The sequence below is a fragment of the Uloborus diversus genome, chromosome 6, assembly GCF_026930045.1.
Source record: "Uloborus diversus isolate 005 chromosome 6, Udiv.v.3.1, whole genome shotgun sequence".
Taxonomy (NCBI): Eukaryota; Metazoa; Arthropoda; class Arachnida; order Araneae; family Uloboridae; genus Uloborus; species Uloborus diversus.
In genome coordinates, this window is record NC_072736.1 from 157,053,587 (window position 1) to 157,067,752 (window position 14,166).

At 32.2% G+C, this 14,166-nt stretch overlaps 1 protein-coding gene across 1 annotated transcript in view; it reads left to right on the forward strand.

Annotated features, from left to right (window-relative positions):
- LOC129225185 (integrator complex subunit 3-like) overlaps window positions 1-14,166 on the forward strand; it is a gene marked incomplete at its 5' end in the record, with an annotated part of 111,020 nt that overhangs the window by 67,554 nt on the left and 29,300 nt on the right. Inside the window, 2 exon segments of the mRNA XM_054859750.1 lie at window positions 5,700-5,813; window positions 11,681-11,729. Coding sequence (XP_054715725.1) covers window positions 5,700-5,813; window positions 11,681-11,729 — 163 coding nt within the window.

Below are 14,166 nucleotides of genomic sequence, written 5' to 3' on the forward strand. Positions count from 1 at the left end.
GATGACTACATAGATACATACGCTCAGTTTTTAATTATATAAGCTGTTTCTAGAACAATCGAGATTTCAATGTTCAGAACATTTGATCTGAATGAGAGAGAATTGTCAATTATGGTGAACTCTTGGACTGCAGATAGAGGCAGACTTTTGATCCCTGCTGCTTAACATTTGCTAGATGTTAAAATAAAATCGAAACTTTCGTGTCATGAATTGTTTGATGAAGAAAGTAAATAAGAGTCCCCTTCAAAAACTCGTGTCCAGTGAAAAACTCACCTGATTCACACGATATAACTTTATGAGTGTATGTAAGATTTCAATGAAATGGCAAGGTTTCTGTGTAGTACCAATTCATTTTTCCAGCTCTGAAATCATTAACAAGACCTGTAAAAAGCAAAAATTCAGTAGTAATGCCGTTGTCAATATGGGGGGAGTTGGACCCAAAAATGTATGGTAAGCCTATTGATAAGTCTTCTCAAGATGAAATCAAATAACGTCTGAATTTGAATGTAGCAAAGACACATGTGCATGAACAAAAATTATTCCTATTTTTTAATATTAATGTTTAAACTTCTCTTTGGTACGGCATGGAGAAAGAAACCAAATAAATACATATGATGTATTAATTTTTAGAAATGGTAGATTGGTGACGGTCATCCAAAGGCGGACTGGCCAGGTCGGCTAGTCGGGGATTCCCGACTGGGCCACTTCAAGCAATTTTTTTATTAAACTTAATACATTTAAATTCACACGTAACATTTTTTTAAAGTGTCATAATAAAAAAAATTATAAAATACCTAGTAATTTGTTTACTCTATGTGAAAAAAGTGTTTGGAAACAGGGTTTTTTTTCCCGTCCTAAGTAGAGACCAAAGTAAATAGCCGAAGTTCACACGTGCGAATGCTTTTCTCTCTTATCTGCTTTCTCTACAGTTTTTAGAGCTCTGGGGGCTATGGCTCCCACATTGAGGAAACAGGAAGGGGCCAGAGAAATTGGGGTCCCGCGCGGCCTGAAAATTTGCCCGGAAAAAGAGCGTTCAAAACTTATATTTGTACGTCTATTTACAAAAATTGAAGGGGCCTGCATCCATTAGATAAATCGGCCCCGGTCCTGCTATAAATGCATGGGCCATGCTTTTGGGTGTTAATACATAAGCAGGAGCAAGCACAAGGGAGGGGGGGAGAAGGGACACCTGTTAGCTTGGTTTTGAGCCTGAAGGGGGACCGAGATTTTTTTCATGAGAGGTGAAAAAAAAAAGATTCAGAAACGTTCCTGGAAAATAATAGGCAGCTGATGTGCCCAATTTCAGCTAGTAACATAGTTTACAAAAACCGGGAACAATTTCCGCTAAAAGTCGGTAACCTTCCGAAAATCATCCCTGAACCTTTCTGAAATATTGGGAAATGTCCCCTGTTGAAGCCAGTCATGCTCAGGGAACCTTCTAGAAAAATAGGTGAGTTTAATTTAATTGATTGAAACCCGCCTGATACACCAAGAAAGCTCCATACTCATTATAGCAACCATAGACTAAGCTACGTGAAAATTACAAGCAAGGTCCAAGCATTTTCCTGGCCTGCAATTCCTGCTTCGCGAAGCTGCAGCTATCCAATGACTTAATTTGCTCCCATTTTAGCTTAGTCTATCCGGACGGGCCGTAATCAAGCTATAGCCGATACACTTAATAAACATGCTCAGTTGATCTTTAAACTGGTAGCAAAAGTTTTTTCACACCAGTGAAAAGTCTGCATTCGTACATCGTTTAGCAATTCAGGAACCTTTTTTGCGAAGATACCTGATTTTACAGGGAAATAAGTGAAAAACTTTTAAAAACCTTAAACGTCCCATGGAAATAACCAATAGCGTTTCAGAATTTTTTTACAGCATAGGGACCTAGGGGTAAACAAGATGGAGGAAAGTCCCTAAAATTTATTAGTGATGAGCCCCAAAATTTCTGTGCACACTCCTGGTATTCACTGGTTGTGACAGATTCAACTAAATGCTGTCAGTTGGCAAGACACTTCATTGGTCTATTGTAAATTATTGCTATATACGAGTATTTTCATCTCAGAATCGCATAAGGCAAAGTAAGTCTGGACTACGATAAACTGAATCTGAAACAGGACAAAATTTCGACTTAAAAGGGAGAGCTGATCGTAGGCGGATTTAGGACTGAGTTCCAGGGAGGGGGAGGGGGGGTCAAAAGTTTTTTTTTTTTTGAGCAACATTATTTGTAATCAGAGCCAGATTTAGACTTAACAGGGTCCCTAAGGTATTTTAGGTATAGGTCTATTTGTAGTCCTAAAGTCACCAACGGGTCTTAAATCTACAATTTGATGAATAAACCAGTTAATTCAAAACTTTTATTATTTTTTTTTTAATTCATTTTTGCGTGTGGAAAATATAAGATGTTCCAATTGGCGCAACAGCGAGACACAAATGTAAGATCATACCCCTGCTTTGTAGTAAATAATGTGGGACAGATATTAGCCTTTCTATTTGACACTGATGTTATTTGCTGGTCTTACCAAAAATGAGTGAGTCTGGACTTACCTGGTTCTTGGCTCTTGTATCAAGGCTCTCAAATGTGTTTTTCAAATTTAAATATTGAAAAATTGGCAGACAAAGTCTTCGAACCTTCGCCATTCCCTTAAAGTCACTAAAGATAACTTAAAATTTCACTTATAGAAATTTCTGTGGGAGAGCTTCGTAACCCTTATATCTGCACTATGGCCAAAAATTGATTTCAGTTTCAGAATAAAAAATGCCCAGAGGGAACTATGTTTCCCTCAGACCAAAAAAGGGGTGGTGTGCTTTCATATAAAAGGGTACTTTTTAAGAGACGTTTTGTCAAATAAGGTGATTCTTTTACTTTTTGGTCCACTAGAAACAGGAAAAAGGGGCACATGTGAACAGTTATTTTTCCTTTTTTAATTTCTCATAAAATATTAATTTCTCAGAGCAAAAGTATCCCCATGATTGAATAGTCTTTTCTTTGTACCCTGATTTTTTTTCAGATTAAAAAAAAATATTTCTTAACTTTATGCATTTTTTAAAAAAATGTCTTGAATTGTTCACATGTGGCCCTATAGAGGGGGATCATGTGAACAAGCCTGGGGTACATATGAACACGATTGAAAAATGCAGGACCAGCATCACATTTCAACAGTAAACTCTTTATGAAACATATACGTATATACCAGTTACATTGAAGGATTTGTAACCTGTACTGTGTTAGTTAAACTGCACAGTAACTGTCAATAAAAAATATTTTTTCCGAATTATATAACTCGGCTATCTGTCAAATTTTTAAGTTTCGTAGCATGTTCTAATTACAAGATCAACAAGCAAAAAACTTATGAATAAACAATACAAATAATATTTTATTATGTAAAGTTCATACTTGTTGCATAGTGCATTTAAGCTTCATACAGAATGTGATGATGAATATAAAATTATTTTAAACTTCAGTTTTCAGTTAAAGGAAAATATTTTGTCTTTTTTTTTCCCTTGTAAATATTATATAACATTAAATTGTCAGCCATAATAATAAAAAAAATTTAAAAAAGAAAAAATAATTTATAAATAAATTGTTAATAAATAATGTAACAATAATGATAATAAAGTTTCAAGCTGATTGTACGAGGATAATTATTTTTAACCTTTACACTTTGTTTTTTCACACTTATAAAAACCCTACACTAATATTATAATACGGAGAGGATATTGGAACTATTCTCATGTGCCCCTACATACTCTGTTCACAAGTGCCCCGTCATCTACCTTAGAAGTAACTTTCAAAAATAAAGAATTCATAATTAAATTAAAACATTTAAACATTGTCACAAATTTAGTTGAAATATAATGGTTTGCAATAATTAATTTTAGCTTATTAGTTAGCATTAAATATGTTTTTACGTGAAGAAGAGTGATAAATAATATCAACATCTGCTAAAACAAATAAATTGTTACCACAGGAACATAAACTGGCTCATTGCTCTAAAAGTTTGTTCAAGGAGTAGGACTGGTACTGCCATTGTTTGAGAATTTTTCAAGGTTTTTTGCTTGACATCCCAGCAAAACATGCCATGTTCAAATGTGCGCGGTGCTCACATGTGTCCCTTTTCCCCTACATCCAAAGTTTAAGTGTTTTCGATAGTAATTATTTTTTAAATATTAAAAAGCTTTTTGTTGTTTAGTTTTAAAGGTAATGCAAAAAACATTCAGATATAATCTAATCAGATTCTTGTGGATAAGTGATCGAAACAAGGGAGAGACGTTTAAAGGACAGGCTTGTGTGAATCTTTTCCTTTTGGAAAGAGATTTCGTTTTTGTGAAGTTTTGTTTAAACTTTTAAGGTGCAAGGTGATTTGAATAAATTAAGGGTCAAAGGTTAGTTTAAAAGCGGAAGAGCACAGCACCCACCCCCCCCTAAAAAAATCTTGGGGGAAACACTCAGAAAACCTGTCCCCTTTCCTTTTAATGCTTCCAAACATATTATAAGATTATGTTTTCAGAATTTCAATGTCGAAAAATTCCGAAGGAGAGTCGCCGGATTTCCTACAGTAACTTAAAGTTGGGTCGAGTATACTTCAGTTTTTAAATACTTCCTCCTACTCTCTCAAACGTGACCAAAGAGATAGTTTTGCATTTTTTAATTAGTCGAAACGTTTTCGTTGAGAGCTCCCGATGCTTCCCTGTTCCATTAATTTTACCAAGGGTAGCCTAAAATTGCATTTCTAAAACCTCCCATTTCGGAGAACTTTTGGGAAGAGCCCCCGACATTCAATATAGACTAAAATGAACGTCAATTTTGAAAGAAAAAAAAAGGTAAGAAAGCAAAATAGTGAGGGAACCCCTTCTTTTCCCTCTCTTCTAACATTACCGAAAATTGTAAAATGGCGGTTTTTGACACCAACTTAGAAAATATCGCTTGGAAGGGAACTAGAACACCTCCTCTCGATTCTTTTCTCCTTAGACATTTATAGATCAACCAATTTCGAATCAACAGTTTTCTTATTTCAGAACTTTAAAATTTTATTTAGAAACTTAATGGAAAATAGGAACTAGTGGTAGTTTAATGTCTTTGCTGGGCTAGGAAGAATCGAGATTCGGCACTGTTTAATTTAACTTTTTTTAATTTACAGAGGTGTTCCAAAATATTCTTTCGCTGACTGGGCCAAAGTCAGCCAGTCCGCCCCTGCGGTCATCAATATTTTTCCGATATATTTTTTAAATAATCTTTTGACTAATTGGTAGAGCTACTTGCAATGAGTTACAGCTGTAGAGTTTGATTTCTTATAGCAGATTCAAATTACATCAGACAGTTTAATGATTACTAAGTATTTTTTGTTGTGTTGAAATCAATTTGATGCCACTACAGTGCAACACTAAAATTTATCTTATATGTGTTGTACCTTATAGTTCATCAGAAACAATAGTTAATAGTATCACTGTTGAAAATACAGAAAGCAATAAAAAAGATATGAAATGAGTGTAATGATTTGTGACTAGTGTACGTATTGATTACAGAAATATTTTAACAGTTTGGTTATTTTGAGAAGTAAAATGGTGATATATTTTTGTTTAAATTATTTTAAGTTTTTATAGTTAAAAACTTGCGTAAGGCTTTCAATGGAAATTTGTAAACAACACAAAAGTTTTTCTGAAGAAAAACTAATGTAATACATTGAAATTTATTATAGATGCAAGTTTAGAATGGGAATCTTTTGAGCAGTTTTGCCTGTGGCAGCTAATATCTGCGCATAATATTCCGCTTGACTATATACTTCCTATTCTTCCTAAATTAGAATTCACTGGTAAGTACATTACTTTTTATTTAAATTTTACTTGCTTTAACTGTTTTTGAAAAAACATTTGAGCACAGAAGTGTACCCTTTTGAAATGTTTAAAAATTGCTAATAGTAAAAATTGTTCAGGCATCCCTCATATAGCACGGTACTTCTACAACACGGTTTCGATATTACACGGTACAAAACTTGAATTTAACAGCACACAGCGAATTTCAAAAGATGGACTTCATTTTTGTTTAATACACTGTTAAAAATGTATGATAATAACTCTAATAAGTTTTTACTTTATCTTTATGAACTTTTTATGAAAAATTTTCTCTCTTCGGATCATAAGTTTGGTTTTCCTGTATAACACTAGCTTGTAACTTTTAAATATTTTATTTTTCTCATCAGTGTTCTAAAAACAAAAGGATTAAACTTATTTTATCTCCAATGCATTGTAAGAAAACAACATTAGGATTAAGCATAAGCTATTTTTGGCAAACGATAAATAAAAATGTAGCCGAAACAAAATATAATATAGAATATATCTATTTATTGAATTTAATATTTTGTTTTGTTGTTGTTGCTCAGACAAACTTTATTGCTATAGAAAAGCTCAGATTTGTTTCCTGATAGAATGCATTTTGTTGTTAGTAAAGAAAGTTAATAAAGTTTTTTCTTGTTGTGCATAAAAGTTTTGATTTGAAGCATGTGAAATAATTAAGTTGTATTGTTATAACAACTATTAGTTTTAGATCAGTTAGGCGTTTTATGCTCTGGTTGCCAATTTTCGTTTGTATGTTCTATTGAGCCAAAATTTCATCTATTATAAAATTTGTATCTTACGACTTGGTTTCAATATAACACAATACACATTCCTTGATTCACATTATTTCAAAGTCTCGTATAACATGAAACATGATTTCATTACAACACGGTACATATTGGCATGATTTATAATAAGTAAATTATTAATTAGTTTTAAAATAAGTAAAAAGTTCTTTTTAACAAAAGTCTCATGTAACAAGGTTTGGATACTACATGAACCAATGAACCCTGTTATATGAGGGATACCTGTATCTGTTTAAAAAATAGTAGAGATATGATTCTTATAAACAGTAGATTTTGATTGTTTAAGCAGTTTTGAAGATTTTCATCCATATTTTTAACAGCATAAATGGCGGTGAGTTGCTTGAACTTTTCAATTTTGTGCTTGTGAAAAAAACGAAGACATTAAATGGGCCAAAATAGCCTCAATTAAAACAATAGTTTAAAAAAAACACACACACACACACACACAGTTTAGATGAGCCCTAGGAAATGAGTTTAGAAACAACAGAATAATTCTCAAGTACAAAATTGTTATTAAATACATTTTATATCAAGTAAAAAATTCTGAACATTCAGCTTTAAAGTAATGGAATATGTGACTTTGCTAAATTTTAAGTTTTCTTACCATCATGCAAATCTGTATCTCAATGTTCTTAACCGTTTACCCGCCAATGTTCCAAAAATGGAACATCGTATTTAACTGAAAAATTTCCCAAGAAATAACGTTAAAATAAACAAGTTTTTTTAACACAGTTTAGTCTTATTTCAAAGTATTTTTTGATTTCCTGCTTGATTGTTTATATATTTTCAATTATTTATTGCGTTTTTTCAAAGATGAGTGTTTTTTTAGCTTTTTGCAACTTTTTCTTATAAAATTTACCAAAAATTGGCTTTTTCAGAAAATGTGATGATATTTATTATAGTTGTGAAAAATACTTCAATGTATGATTTTAAAATGCTTGTAGAAATGTACAATGATGTTTCCAAAAGGTGTACCCCTTCAAAATAGCATGTTCCAATTTTGAAACATTGGCGCTTTTAGGGAGTCAAATTTCCAAGAAGTAAATTGTTCTACTTCAAAGGGGAAATTTCATTTTTCGTAATCTATGTTTCTTTTTTCTTCTCATTTTGAATGTACTCTGATGTAGATGTTGGCAAAACCAAGTAAGTTTATATTTTGAAAGGATATGATGTTTCGTTAGCAAAGAAAATAATAACAGTCTACTGTTTGATGGACTATATGGTTCCGAATCCACACCTGCTCGGACAGCTGCATTGTCACGTGATAATAAAAAATAATATTAGTGAGCGTTTTATTATTCATATTTTAAATGCAGTTCAATAATTCGCTAGCTTTGTTTTCGAGCGAAACGAAATTCTGTTTGACGTATACCAACTGTTCATAAATGTTAAAAAATGTCTACAAGATTTCTTACTGTAGAACAAGCGGTGTCTTATTTAGAGACATTGTCAGATTCGGATTTGTCAGATGTACATATATGCCAGTTACCCCCTGATGAAACAGGCAATATCACTGAGGAAGAAGACATTCTAGAAGACAAGTTACAACGTATTATACCAATTGATGTATGTGGACAGGTGGACATTTTTTCCGCCAACTCTCGTGAAAATTTAACAAAAAAATCGGAGGCAGAACAAAGTCTGAAATCATTGGATAATAAAAGTAAAAAGCGAATGAAAACGGAAAAAAAGAAAAAGTTGGAATTATCAGGAAATAAAAGTAGAAAAAGAATGAAAATGGATTTAACTTGGGAGAAGAAAGCTAATTTTCAGAAACTGATTTCGTCAGAAAGTATTGAACCCCTTCGACACGCATTTCTGAATATAGTGGATTTATCTCCAATTGATTTATTTTTTAAAATTTTACCTTTGCAGTACGTTGAACACTTAGCAAATATGACAAACTTGTACGCATTGCAAAAAGGAGAATCAATAGATGTTGACAGAGACGAAATCCTACAATTTTTTGGTTTGCTGCTATTGAGTGGGTACCATTCCGTTCCTTCTGAAGATATGTATTGGAGCAGTGCAGAAGATACATCTGTGCCAATTGTACCAACAGTTATGCCTCTAAATTGTTTTCGAAAAATAAAAAACAACTTTCATTTGATGGACAATCATGAATTAAAACAAAATGACAAACTTGGAAAAGTATACCCTATTTAAGAAGAATTGTGTAAAAACCTTCAACAATTTGGTGTATTTCATGAAAAATTGAGCATAGATGAATCTATGGTTCCCTACTACGGTTGGCATTCATGTAAAATGTTTATTAGAGGAAAACCAATAAGATTCGGCTTCAAAATTTGGATGCTGTGCTCTTCAAGTGGATACCCATATTCCATGAAGATTTATTCAGGCAAAAAATTCAGGCCCTGATGTGCAATTAGGATCCAGAGTTGTAAATGATCTATTATCAGTTTTGACTGACACGTCTATGCATGAAGTATACTTTGATAACTTTTTTACATCATATGACTTAATTTCTCAGCTATCAAAAAAAAGGTGTACGAGCAACAGGAACAATTCGTGAAAACCGAACTGGCCATTGTCCATTGAAATCCAAAAAAGCCCTTTCTAAAGAAGATCGAGGAAATTTTGACTATCGATCTGATGGATCAGTGTACATGTGCAGCTGGAATGATAATGCAGTGGTTACAGTAGCATCTAATTGTTATACACGTGAGCCACTTGCATCTGTAAAACGTTACTCAATTGCGCAAAAATGCAAGATAGATGTGCCACAATCTCATCTTATCAAGAGATACAATGAAGGAATGGGGTGTGTGGACGTCTTGGATAAACTTTTAGGGAGCTACAGACCTCATTTGAGGAGTAAAAAATGGTGGTGGAATCTTTTTAGTAATGCTCTGAATATTTCAGTTGTAGCTAGTTGGTTACTTCATTGTGAGTTACACAAAGTCAAGATGAAGCATTTCGAGTTCCGAAGAGAAATAATAATTAGCCTCCGAAGAAGAAAAGTACAAGAGGAAAGTCATCCAGGGCCTCGTTGTCATTTACATAAACAATCAAGAATGTCTAACGGACATTATATTGTATCTGCATCCCAAGGACGTTGTGCGATGTGCAAAAAAAATATGACTAAGAAATGTTTCCATTGCGACAAACGACTTCACCAGCAATGCTTCCTTTCATATCATGGGCATTAGATATTTCTGTATTGGATTTTCTGAATTCTGGTATGTACATAAATGCAATTTAAAATATTATTTTTTCCGTAATAAAGTATGCTAAGATAAAAACCGCATTCAAAACCTCTTAGTTTAAAACAATTCTCTGAAAAAAAAAGAAAACTTCATGCAAAGCGCCAATGTTCCAAAAATGGAACACACTGAAAAACATAGTAAAAAAAAATTTTCTGGAAATTTTATTTCTGTATTTACTAGACATAAATAGACATAATTTCAAAAAATTACTCAAATTTGATCTTCCGTCAATAGTTCGGCGGTTAAACGGTTAAATATTGCTCTGAAACCCATGGATTAGCCCGAACAACATTGTGTGGTATAATTTAAGTTCACTAGAATTAAAGATTTGCATTAAATCTTCTGGCTTTGCTTAGAAATATTTCTTTTCAGTAATATATATCAGTATTTAATTAGTCATTTGTAACTACTAGAGCTAAAATTATTTGCAAATGCGTATTTTTGTTTCTCTTGATATTAGTTCACATAAAAGCATACAAAAAATAGCAGTTTAAAAAAATAAATTCATATTTAACTGAAATTATAGATTACAAAAGGCAGAGAAATTGGGAGCTATGAATAGCATGAAATATCACATACATTAACAATCCATAAAGCAAAAGCTTGAACCCTTATTAAAATAAAAAAAGAAATTAGGTTCTTCTACGTATAAATGTGCAACAATTATATAACAGTAAAATTTTGAGTGGGTATAGTTTTTATATAGTACTGTGTTCGACTTGTTTTTTGTTGTTAGTGCAGGGGTCACTGGTGTTTTCAGTTGTACCGTGGATAGTGTAGTTTATTTTTTCTAGTTCGAAAACATTAAAGTAAAGCCAAATGCTATGAAAGGAATAAAAAAATGTTTGTTGATTTCATCTGTGTCTTGTGATACTGTAGACGTAACCCATGCAAGTAGGTATTTGATTTTAGAGTATATCTAAAATGTCTTTGGTTAAGTTTTACTTGCATTGAAGGTTAAAAATTATAAAGTGTGTGTTTTATTTATTTATTACTATTTTTAAACAATTTCGTGAAAAGTTTACCATAATAATACAAAAATAATGACCAGCAGCAGGCTCTGGATCCAGCTAGACTGGTGCTAGTCAATGAACTGATCCACAGCTTCTTCCAGAGAGAGTTCTTAATCTAGCAATGAAAAAATTTATTATAATCTTTTGTGCTTTATCTCATTAGAAATTAAGGAAAGTAAGACTCCTTGTTTAAAAAACAAAACAAAACTGGATAGTTTGAGCAGGTAATGAGTAAATTTTTTTTACGAATAATTACAGATGATTAATTAAGAAAATTTCAAGGTTATGAAGTTGGTAGCAACTGAAATAAATCCATTTTTTAGTAATTTTGATTTTTTTCATGACTTAACTCGGTGATTAATGAATGTTAGTCGTAATGTTGAGAGGAAATCATTTTACTTCCCGTGTAATAGCCGTCGAATGAGAACTGAAGGTTTGATGTTAAGTTTGAACTGTGTTTTTAAACTGTATAAACAATGCTTAATTTAAACTCTAAATACTACAAGTGTCAATTTAATTTTAATACAAAAGTTATATGATTTCTAGTCTCTAGAAATTTTCACAGATGTCTCTTTAACCAAAAACTTCGCGGATCGCCAGTGTGTTAGATTATTTACCTTTATTACATGCTGTTTTACATGAAATTCAAGATAGCTCAAACTTTATGTTATAAGTTATACTATGAAACTCCAATATTCTAATATACGTTGAAAGTGTGTAACATAATACCTATGTTTATCATATTTTTTGTTATGTCTATTCACTTGGATCTTTTTTTAATTGTTATTGTTTCTTCTAGCTCATTCTGAAGCTTTGACTAGTATTCTATTACTGCTAAAGCAAGAAAAGTAAGTTTTATTTTATTATTGTTAAATGTATGTTATAATTTAATTACTGGCCCTGTTTTTAACAAAATAAAGTACTCATATCAACTGTACAACCTCTCAATGACGAGATGGTTGCTTATCTGTGTTCATTCCAGTTCGGATGAAAATATTTTGCTTATGTTTTTTAAAGAACATTTGTAAGGTCTCTTAGAATAAATAGTTTATGTTTTACAACTTGAATAGTAACGCAAACTTGGTGCACAGCAGTATAAAATATATTTGAATTTTTGATTACTGATAACATATTGTTTTCTGCCAAATAGTAATAAAAAACGTTTTTCTTTAAAGTCCTCAGGAAAATTATGCTACTCATTCCCCCCCCCCCACCCTTGAGAATTGCTTAGGCCTGCTGTTTGATTAAAACTACATTGTTCTTCTTAATAATGCTTGTTCAGTATCCAGAAAAGCAGGCTTGTAGCTGCCTTTCGTAAGAATATCAGATTTTATACTTGTCCTTATATTCCTGATAAGAAATATTTTGTTCTGATTTCACTATTTTTTCGTGATGTTCCTGATAAAAAAATGTGCCAAAAAAGCTATTTCCTCTGAATTTGGAAAGAACTTGAATCCATGCTTCGTCAAATATTACATGCCTTGCTTGTGATTTCAATCCTTTTGCATCCTTAAAATATTTCAAGTATTTTAAAAATTGGAAATTATTTCAATATGTATTGCACTAAATCAACAAATTTTGTTTGCTTTATCAATAATTCATTTTTATTTTTTCTCAAATTTGAGTTGCCATCAAATTATTGGTAGTTGATTGTTTTTAAGGGAAATATTAAACTGTAAAGGAATGAGCTTTATTTTTTCTTCGTATTTTAACTTGATTTCGATGTCTGCTCAAGTATATTCTGTAGTAATCTGTTTAAATAAAATGAAGAATATGTTTGTATATATGTGTATACATATATGTGTTTGTATGTTCCCTATACAAATCCAGTTTTCGTGGGATCTGGACCAAATTTGGCAGGGAGGTACTTCGAATTTTAATTTTAGGGCCTGAAAATGGCATTAAATGGCTCCCTCTACCCAAAATAATTATCCAACCAGTTCGATTTTGGTGCCATTCGAAAGCCCGCTAAAAGTACCCATAGAATTCATTTGATTCCTTCGAATTAAAAGAAAAAAAGGCTGTAAAGTCACCTGGAAAAAAATTCAAAAGCACTGTTAATCCTAATGGAACTCTATTTTCCTATCGGAAATTTATCGTTTGCGCAATCTCATTTTAAATTAGCATTAATAAAACCAATCAGAAGGTTGCCACTTTTTTTTCTAGACAGTCACTAAATGAAATTTTGTTATGTTTCGAGGTAAAAATTTCTCACTTCTGTTATTATTTGGCAATTTATCTTTTTTTAAAAAGGATTTTAGTTGTGTTTATGGAAGGTTGCATTTACTTTATTCGGAAATTTTTGATTTGACGTTTTCTTTATTGAGAATGATTATTTTGATGAAAAATTTTACAGATTTTTTTTTCCTCTAATTGAAGCTTGATTGTTGCACATGTGTCACTTGACACAACTTTCATTTTCGAGGTAGACAGTGCAAAGCCGGGCAATGCGGCTAGTATATGATATAAAAACTAAATAATGAGGGCAGGGGGGATGCACCTTTATGTATGTGAAGTTCAACAAGAATATTTGAAGTACGATTTTGTATCAAAAAGAAATGAAAAATTTTGTCTCAGCTTATCACATCTTCTTCCAGAGTCAATATACCAGTAATATGGATCAAAACATGCCCATTTTAGGAATTTAGCAAACTGCATTGTTTTTATGCTAATTTTTTCTTTCAAAATAAATAAATAAATAACCAGTTGATTACAGCTTGTGATGATGCAATACAAAGCCATTCATAGTCGAAATCTGTTATATCTTTGGAAAACATGTGTATATTCCTTTCTTAAAAATAATTCAGTATTAGAAAATTTCAGTGTGTATATGTGTTTGGTATTTTCTATAATTTTCTAGTTGCTTCTTCCAACGGCTAAATCTTAGTGCTTTTTAGTTGAAGGGCATCCCACCATCACGTGTGGGAAAAATACGCTTAAATTTCATTAACATTTTGTCATATCTCTTAACCCTTCAAGCGGCCGTGACGTAAAATTCCTTCACCCAGCAATGTATTGAAGAGCGGCCGTGTCGAAAAATTTGGCCTTGAATATTCTGCTTCGAGAACGGCTGCGGTGTAAAATTCTATGGAAGAATATTCATGGCGAAATTTTTCGACACGGCCGCGCTTCGATACATCGCTGGGTGAAGGAATTTTACGTCACGGCCGCTTGAAGGGTTAATATTTTAATGAAACAGGGGAAAGCAATTTTCTAATCTTTACATTTGATACGAAGATACTCCTGACACAATAATATTTTTATTAAACAATTTTCTTAATTAAA